The sequence below is a fragment of the Drosophila teissieri genome, chromosome 3L (genome assembly GCF_016746235.2).
Source record: "Drosophila teissieri strain GT53w chromosome 3L, Prin_Dtei_1.1, whole genome shotgun sequence".
In the NCBI taxonomy this organism is placed as follows: domain Eukaryota; kingdom Metazoa; phylum Arthropoda; class Insecta; order Diptera; family Drosophilidae; genus Drosophila; species Drosophila teissieri.
In genome coordinates this window covers 9,582,020-9,591,221 of record NC_053031.1, presented here as the reverse complement: position 1 = coordinate 9,591,221, position 9,202 = coordinate 9,582,020, and the positions used below count along the sequence as shown (strand labels likewise).

At 45.3% G+C, this 9,202-nt stretch overlaps 2 protein-coding genes across 2 annotated transcripts; both read left to right on the top strand.

Annotated features, from left to right (window-relative positions):
• Positions 1 to 3,795: 3,795 nt before the first annotated feature.
• Positions 3,796 to 5,497, top strand: LOC122617782. The gene is made up of 2 exons (XM_043793768.1): positions 3,796 to 4,116; positions 4,376 to 5,497. Exons 1-2 carry the CDS (start codon positions 3,796 to 3,798, stop codon positions 5,495 to 5,497), a joined length of 1,443 nt encoding a protein of 480 aa, XP_043649703.1.
• Positions 5,498 to 6,278: 781 nt separating this feature from the next.
• LOC122616941 (solute carrier family 2, facilitated glucose transporter member 5-like) lies at positions 6,279 to 8,428 on the top strand. Its single transcript, XM_043792530.1, has 3 exons — positions 6,279 to 6,649; positions 7,018 to 7,190; positions 7,253 to 8,428. The coding sequence occupies exons 1-3, from the start codon at positions 6,352 to 6,354 to the stop codon at positions 8,375 to 8,377; spliced, it is 1,596 nt and encodes a 531-aa protein (XP_043648465.1). The 5' UTR covers positions 6,279 to 6,351; the 3' UTR covers positions 8,378 to 8,428.
• The last annotated feature ends 774 nt before the right edge of the window (positions 8,429 to 9,202 follow it).

Genomic DNA, 9,202 nt, shown 5'->3' with positions numbered 1-9,202 from the left:
TGGCAGCAGCAGCAGCAATTAGGCCCAAAATCCACAAGCGTATGGAATTCCTGTCGAAGGATATTCCTAGGGAATGGTGATGTTACGTTATGCGTATGTGTGTGTGTGTTATGTATATGGCATGACTGTCATTTGCTCTATGCACACGCCGAGGAGGAAATATTCGTGATTGCAGTTAACAAGGACAATTATGATTGATTTATGGCCCCTGCCACTGCCGTGGGCCAAGGCCATTAGTGTGGGCCAGCTTTATGGCAGGTGTGATAAAAGTTATTATGCCAGGATACGCCAACTTTGAGTTTGAGTGGCTCGTTAAAAGTGTAAGCCATCGAGGCAACTAAGATACGCCCGCGCTAAATTAACATTGTAAGTGTCTTGTATGCGAGTGAAAACACAACATTTAATTAGATTAGCCATATGAGCGCGTAAAATGCCGTCTCAGCTATCAAAAAAGGCGTCCCAAACTCATTTACATTTTGTATCTCGCATTAAGTTTATCAACCTTTATGGCCAACAGCTTTTGTTATTGCTCATGCAGATGAGTTGGCTTTAATTATGGCAAATCTCTTGGGAGTTGGCTGGTTGAAATGAATCAAGTTCAGGACTTAAGCAAAGTTTATTGACCCCGAGCAGTGCAGCATACGCGTCGCATAAATATTCATTCTCTATTCACTCGCATTCGAGTGCTGTGAATAATTAAAATCCAAATTGTTTTCAATTATTTTGCGAAAACTATAACGTTCCATTCGGTTAGTTGTGCAATGCAGCAATGCAGCAAATGAAATGCCCCCCGGCAGGGGACAAATAAAATATGCGATTGCCATCCGGACAGGTGCAACAAAAAGAAGCGTTGGCCAAAAAATAAATTACCAAAAATTGTTTGGCACTCTCTGCACACAAAATGCAATTTTAATTGCAAACAATGTTTCGTTCAAGTTCGTACTTACATGCAGCTATATCAAGGGCTTTATATTATTATAGAAGTATATATAAAATCGGGCAGGACTCATAATTTGCGGCAGGCGAATCCTTTTTGGGCCCGCCAACCATGTCGTTGGCCGCAATCGATGTCGTTTATCTTCTGATTTGTTGCCAAACGAAGCAAAACAAATCACTTGCTTGAACGGACCGATCCAACAACTAAATTTGCGAGCTGCAGCTTTTCCAGGGATTTTTCCGCTACTCCAGCTACATTTTTCGGTGTTCCCAGCTCCAGCTCCAGCTCCAGATCCAGCTGCTGTTGCGAATGAATTGTGGCCATTTTTCAGGCATCTTTGCCAGACTCGTGGCTCGTCGACGTCGGACTCGTCGACGTTCCGCTGGAAAGGACAAAGGCGGACAAAAAAAAAGCTGGGAATTTGTGACGCCTCCGCCTCGTGTTAACAATGAAAGTATGCCACGCCCCCCTCCCAGCGCCAAACAAAAGGTACGAATGTCGCTGGAATTTATTAGCTTGCATTAAGCGACACAAGGACTCGTCGGGATATACACCATATATTATTATAAGAGCTGTGTGCGCCGCAGCAATTGTTTTGTCTTTCTGGCTTCGGTTAAAGTGCACATTTGTTGTCTTCTTTATTTGGGGCCAGAAGTTAATCAGGATTTGTGACTCATCCTCGCACGCACAGATAAATTAATTTGTGTCGCTGGGCTTCCTTGACATTTTATTGAAATTTGCATAAGCATAATTTCCGAGAGAGGCCGTCGGTAAATCTCCATGAGAAGCAAAAAGCACTACAAGTTGGGTAAACATGCAGTAAGAAAAACTCTATTATTTCGCTACATTAACTTGGGATTTATTGTTTATGGCAGGCTGAGGGCCTCGAAGGCTATGCGATTCAATGGACACGAACCTCGAACATCGAACATCGATGGGCCAAAGTCGAAAGTTTCTGGGGAAATATTTACTGAAAAGTTGGCTACAACTTGAAGCAGCCCCTTAAGTCAGCAGGTGAGCCCTTGTCCTTGGCGGCACTTTTCCTTTCGCGTCCTTCACTTTCCCCCTAATTGAATGGGGCTTTGTCCTGGGCCGGCTCATGTGTGTATCCTCTGCAGTCACCGGAGGCACCGAAGGCACCGTAGTCACCGTAGTCACCGTAGTCACCGGAGTCACCGCCTCATAAGGCTGTAATAATATGCATTTTAAATTACGTATGCACACGCGGCGTATGCGCAATATGACGAACAACAGCCGCCGCAAATTTCCTTGCCACACAACCAGACTGCTTTTGCTTTTGCTTTCTCTCTTATTTTTATATTCTGTGGCAGAAGAGAGCATTTTCTGCACTTGGCTTTTGTTTCTAGCCAAGTTTATGTTATACAATTTTCGTTTCCATTTCCTCTTTTGGCACAGAGCTCGTAAATCTTTGAAGAGGCGGGCGGTGGAAAAAAAAATGGAAAATTGCCCATTTTGTGTTGGGTCATAAAATGGCAACAGATCAATATAACATTTATTTATATTTTCGCCCGAGTGGTCGTAAAAGTGTTGCTCCATTCAAATGATCGACGGATGGGGGCTTGCTCTAATTAAAATGTGCCCGAAAACTCCAGTCGATGGTAACGAGACTTCAAAGTGTGCTCCATGAATTTATTTATGGCCTGCAGCCGGATGTGTCACTTGGCAGCGCCTACAAACTCCAAGGAACTCCAACGGATCTCGAAGGACTCTCTGTTCCCCTTGCCAGTTGGTATTTATGTAGCGATAAAATTAAATTTATTTTAACGCCAGCCAAAGGTGTGCGCACATAGTCAAACACTATCGCCAACTTGCTGGCAAGTTCTGTTCGAAAACTATCCCTTCTTGGCCAGGAAATCGCTGGAATCGCAGGCACAAGTGCCGGGAAAAGCGTCTGCGATAAAAGTTTCTGCGCCATTTTCCACCTTTCTTTATGTAGATGTGGCCAAGTGTTTGTGTTTCCCTTTGTGTGTGTGTGATGGCGTCTGAGTATTTTTGTTGCCGGCTTTTTTGGGCCTACGCACGAGTCCGGTGCTCCGGCAGTCGCCAACAGTAGTGCAGGCCATAAACCAGGCGGCAAATGCAATGATATTGCCAATGGTCGTGGTCGTGTTTAATCTGCCAGCCGGAGTTAATATGCCTGCCGCAATGCAGTGGCAGACGTACTGAAAACTGGGGACTGGCACTGGGTTTTCCCCCATTTTCTTGCCAGTCGGCAGAAATTTTCGCTTAGCCACGAAACTGTTGCCGGAAATTGACGCAAATTTCGGCATCAGATGTGATCTATGCTGGTAATATTCACTGGGGCACCTAAGAAATTTAATTTAAGGTTGAATATTGCCTAACTGGGAACTTCAATGTATAGTAAGTTCAATAAACAGAGAAATACCCAAATTTATTGAAAATAAGGAATATAAAATCCTTTTCGTAAGGTTTCCCTCATCTTTGCCATAACACCCAATTAAGTTCAGCAATATGCCAAGTATATATTCTGCAAAATGGCACATACATACATACCACATTTAGCCTCGTGTGTTAACTAATGCTCAATTATTTACTACCATGAGCAAACTTTGATTAGCTATCGCTTACACACCCCGTCGATGATTTATTTCACCCGAAATTTGGTTAATTAAAACTCTTCACTCCGCTGCGTGGAGGAGCATATTGATTTTCGCTGTTTGGATTGATGGGTGGTGCTACTGTCGATGACTTTATGGTCTCGGCCATAACCATAGTTATGGTTATGGATGTGCGGTGAGATAAGCCGATAAACCATGCCATCTCGAACCCTTATAAATAGAAGTGGATAGTTCCGATGCCGCGTAAATGAATCGGAAATGTCACCCAAGAAGTGCGAGCCACCGCCCGTGGACTCACTTACCACCACCACCATCACCAGCAACACCACGGAAAAGGCCACCTTTCTTCGTTTGGGCCACAAGAACCACACCCAGTGGACCGCCCTCGGATCGGCGTCCTTCATCCTAATCTCTGGCGGCATGAGCTTGGCTTGGGGCGCCGGATTCGCCGTTCACTCCGCCCATCGGGATCAACTTCTGCAGACAGTGCACATGCAGATCGCCTGGTATGCAACTGCCGTGCTTGGAGCTCTTTTTGCCGCATTTTACACTCACCGACTGCCCCAGCAGCCCATTTATGTGAGTAGATCGGAGTAGAAGTTAAAGGTAATATAATATGGGAAATATGTCAGCTGCACAGGGAACAACATATAAAGGGAACAGCTTAGAAATCTTCTCTTGAACCTTTAAGGTTGTTGTGAAACACTCCACAGTCCTTCAACAATGTTCATAAAATATTATGCAAAACATTCATACACTAAGAAATAGAGAGTGATATTGATAAATACCTTCTTAATAATAACTTCAAGTATATATATGAACACCATTGCCGTTGCAGATTTGTGCCTCCATCCTGGTCATTGCATCCGGAACTCTATTTCTGGCCTGGCCAGAGTATCCAGGTGCCATCATAGCCGCCCGGTATCTGGATGGCTTGGCCAATGGTCTGGCATTTGTTCCCGCACTGAGTACTGTGGGCGAGATTTCGGTGAACGAGATCCGTGGTCTTTTGGCCACCGCGGTGGAGCAGCTCAGCTCCAGCACTGGCATCCTGATGCAGTTGATCTACACGGCCGTGTGGCAGGTGGACTGGAACGTGGCCATTGTGGCGGACCAGGTGCATGGAGTGCTCTCCATTGTCTACGGTGTCATAGCCCTGGCTCTGGCCCTAACCCTCTGCGTGGAGTCACCTGTCCATCTCCTGATGCGATCCAGTGAGCAAAGGGCGTTGGTTGCCCTGAGGCATCTTCAAAGACCGTATATGGTGACCAGTGAAATGCTGCTGAGATTGGATGAGCACAAGCAGTATGTGGCCGCCAACAGGGAAATGTGTTTGGGAACGAGTCTGCAGAAGGGATATCCATCGGTCCTTAAGCTTCTGGCCCTTCGATTGCTGGGTGTCCTGTGCCTCAACTCCATCATCTGCTGTGCCCTCTATGAAACCGGCAATCAGCTGGTGAGCTCCTTGTATGCATGGCCCTTTGTGGTCTTCGGGCTGCTCCGGTGGTGCGGATGCTTCTCTGCGGTGCTCCTGATGGACACCACTGGCCGGAAGAAGCCGACCCTTTTCGGCATCTTTTCCACCGGCGCCTTTGCCATTGCATATGCCAACTTATTTGGACGCACTCCTCACATGATCACCGCCCTGGTGATGCTCTTCAGTCTGCAGTTCTTCGCGGGACTGGGACAATGTGCCTCGGCGGCTTACCTCACTGAGGGCTTTCCTCTGCGACTAAAACCACATATGGTGGCTGTGGTGTACGTAATAGAACAAGTAGCTAGACTGCTCCTCTGCAGTTTCCTACTATCGATCGCTGGAATAACGGCCTACTTCCACTGCCTGGGAGCACTTTCCATGGTGTTATTCCTTCTCGGCATCTTCTGCCTGCCGGAAACTAGACTAGTTTCTTTGGCGGAGGCGCAGCTCAAGTTTTCCAAGTGGTTCAACAAGGATTTTTAGATATGTATAATTGGGGAAAGGAGAAATAAATGTGTATATAAAACAACAATTATGAATGTAGTTTGACTATTGTAGGAATGATAAGCGCTTATAGTAGTAAAGGTAGTAAGTGCTATTAAAATGCTATTGAATATGATCTACCGATCTGTTTTTGATAAGATATTTTTAATAACTTTGTGACTAATATGACTTCTTGAGCCTAAGTTTCCAAATTGGTTAATTAGTATTATTGCGTGTGTTTTATGACTAAAGGCCATATAACAATAAACACAACATACAGAATTCCGAGATGAAATCACTATCAGCAAATACATAAGTAATTAATGCCATAAATATATGCCATTAAGCAGTAAAAATCAGGTGGTAATAAGTAATAATATTAAACTGTATTACCTAACTCTAATCAATTAAATTTAATTAAAATTATGCTTTGAAAATCGTATCTAAGCCATCAAAACCTGTACCACTTCTATATAAATATTTTGGGTATACCAAGAAAAGTATGAATCATGGTAGACTTTGGCGCAGATACTCAGCCATACGAAACAGTAAAAAAAAGGGGAATAACATTTCTCCGACACTCCTATTGCGTTGAATGGCCCACACAATTGGCGTTCAAATCAAAAACGTTGTGATCTGAAGAGGGTTGTATATATACCACCTTAAAGTACACCATAAAGTATTATTCACAAACATTGCGATTAACGTCCTTATCGGGCCCGCGTATACTATAATTTTCAGCCATTTACTGAAATATCATTTGGCCAGCCCCCGTATTATCCAGTTTCAAATCGACCTCAAACGGAGCAGGTTGTCTTCGTAATAGAGTGAAATATATTTAAACGCGATCGGAAATGCAGAACGACAAGTTTTCCCCACCGCCATTGGCAATGCAAAACGACAAGTACCCACCGCCAACGGGCTTCTATCCTCCGCCAGCACAGCAAGGATATCCTCAGCCAGGACATCCTCAGCCAGGATATCCTCCGCCAGGACATCCGCAGCACATCACCCCGGCAGAGACATACGCAGGTGGTGCACCACCACCACCGCCAATGCCACCGAGGGATCCACCCACCCGAGTGGATCCACCAACAGGATGCTGGCAGCGCAACCAAAAGAACAAACCACAATCCAATGCCGTGGGCTCAGGTGAGTTTAGTTCGTTAAATCGATCAAATTAGTAACCTTCCGATGAGTTGACCATGGCGTTAATCTTATCTAGACTGTCGAGAGTACGAATCTTTTTGTGGAGCCCAAGTAGATTATAAACGATGACGTAACTGCTAGTAGTCAGGCATTCGAATTCAATTCTTTTTTTACTGCGGTATACTGGATTTTTTAAATGGCTTATAACAAAGAGTAGGGAGTAGCAAGGAAGTAAACATGCCCAGGATCAGGACATGAACGTATAAGCGTTAAGATCTCGAGAGGATCGCTACATTCCCAGGGACTATAGAATCTAAAATTCGATCCCAATCCCTTGGCAGACTTAAATCTATAATTTGATCCACTTTCAGCTGGTCTCATCTTCATCTCAGGAGGTATGAACATAGCGTGGGCGATTGGCTTCCGAGGCCCAATCTATTACCAATCCACAAAGCACAATTACATTGCCTGGTTCATAGGCGCGATTATTGGAGCTCTGGTTACGATGGCGCTCACCAACAAGGTGGCCAAAAAATATGTGCTGGTAAGCCGAGGAATCCTGTCATACTGAATTCTGCGTTATTATCAAATCCTTTATTCGCACAGCAATTTGCCTCAGTCCTGGTGGCCATCGGGGGCTTGATAATTGCCTGCACACACAATAATGGAGCTGGAACCACAGCTGCTTGTTACCTAGATGGTATTGCCAATGGCCTGGTATTTGCCCCATTTATGGCCCTGGTCGGAGAGATCTCGGTGCCCTATATGAGGGGCCGGACCAGTGCCTCCTTGGAGCAATTGTGCTTTGGGAGCGGTATATTTATTCAGATCCTCTATGTCTCATATTCTTCGCCACCATACTACAATGATTTTACGACCGAGAATACGAAAGGTGTGCTGAGCACAATCTTCGGCGTTTTGGCCCTCATTATAGGCTCTTTTAAGACCATCGAATCGCCGGTCCTGATGCTGGCCAACAACGACGAACAGGCGGCCATTGACGCACTGCGTCGGCTACAGAAGCCTGCGGTGCTAACCGAGGAAACCTACGAGCTGCTGGCGGAGCACAAGCGTTACTTGGCCTACAACAAGGACATGTCGAAGGGTGAAAGCATTTCCAAAGCCCTGCCCACCTTTCTCCGACTGGCATACCTACGAGTCCTGAATGCGATGAGCATCTCTAGCTATGTGGCCAACACCTATGCAATTGCAATCATTTTGTCCAATGGACTAGCACATTTGAACTCCTGGTACGTAGGATTTGGCTTATGCCGCCTGCTGGGTACCCTTATCCCATCCTTCTGCATGGAGTCCTTGGGCCGAAAGAAGCCTGCTGTTTTTGGCCTACTCGTAAGCTGCGGCTTGGCCTTCGCCGTGGGCTCTCAGTACAATGTGTATGCGTATATGAGCCAAGTGAGCGTCTTGATAATGATCTTCGAGTTCTTTGCGGGATTGGCCTTCTCGTCCAACTCGGCATACCTGGCAGAGGCGTATCCCATGGGGGTTAAGCAGCACTTTATCGGTTTCACTTTCGTTACCGAAATATTCGTCTTCCTTATCATAAATGTCTGTGACTTCAAATTCGTATATGCACACAACTACTTCTATGCCATGGGAGCCATGTACCTGGCGGGATTCATTCTCGGAGTCCTTACTCTGCCGGAGACAAGGAGGATGACCCTGCGTGGCGCCCAGGAGCAGTTCAGCAGCTTCGTCAATTTCCGCTTTTAATGTTCAAGGGAATTGTGGATTAATAAATCGACTATTTGTAACGGATTGCTACTCGGCTTGGGTGGTGGTGGGAGGTATTTGGGACAGCTGCTCCTTGTCGGCTATGTTGGGTGGTGGTCTTGTCCCTATACCTGAGCCTGATCCTCCTCTAAATACTCAAATAAATTCGCGTGCAGCGACAAGAATTGGTTAAGGGCTAAAAGAGCTTATCATAACACAGAAAATCGAACGACAACTACCTTTCCTCATCTTCCTTGCGATCCTCTGATGGCTTTGAGGTCCGCTAATGCCCTCCCTGCCTTGGCCGTCTTTCTCCAAAAAAAATGCATTGCACACTATACTTGGACGGCCCCTTTCTAGATTACTAACACATGTTCACGAGGGAGTTATCCAAGCCATAGGCAAACAAAAGGTTTTCTACCACATTATAAAATTTATTCTTAGCGTACTAAATGAGATTCCTTACAACTAACAACTTGATGAAAAATGAACACGGGCCACCGGCTAATACCTACGCCCGAAACCAAGGTATACAATATACAGAAATCGCATGCGATATAAAAGTATGCCTTAAACAACTACAAAGATTCTTGTGTAAACATATCTTAAAATATCTAAAATATCTTAGCGCAAACCGTGGGACAAGGAGCGAAAAATATCGTGGTCTTAATGCCTTTGCATTTTCTCTTTAATGGTCGCCACTAAAATTCCACAGATTTGTACACTCACCAGAGATCAGGAGTTCCACCGACGAAAGCGCTTCCGTTGGTTTCCGCACCTGTTGGAGACATTAATAATCCTTTTCGCTAATATATTTTGGTCTTT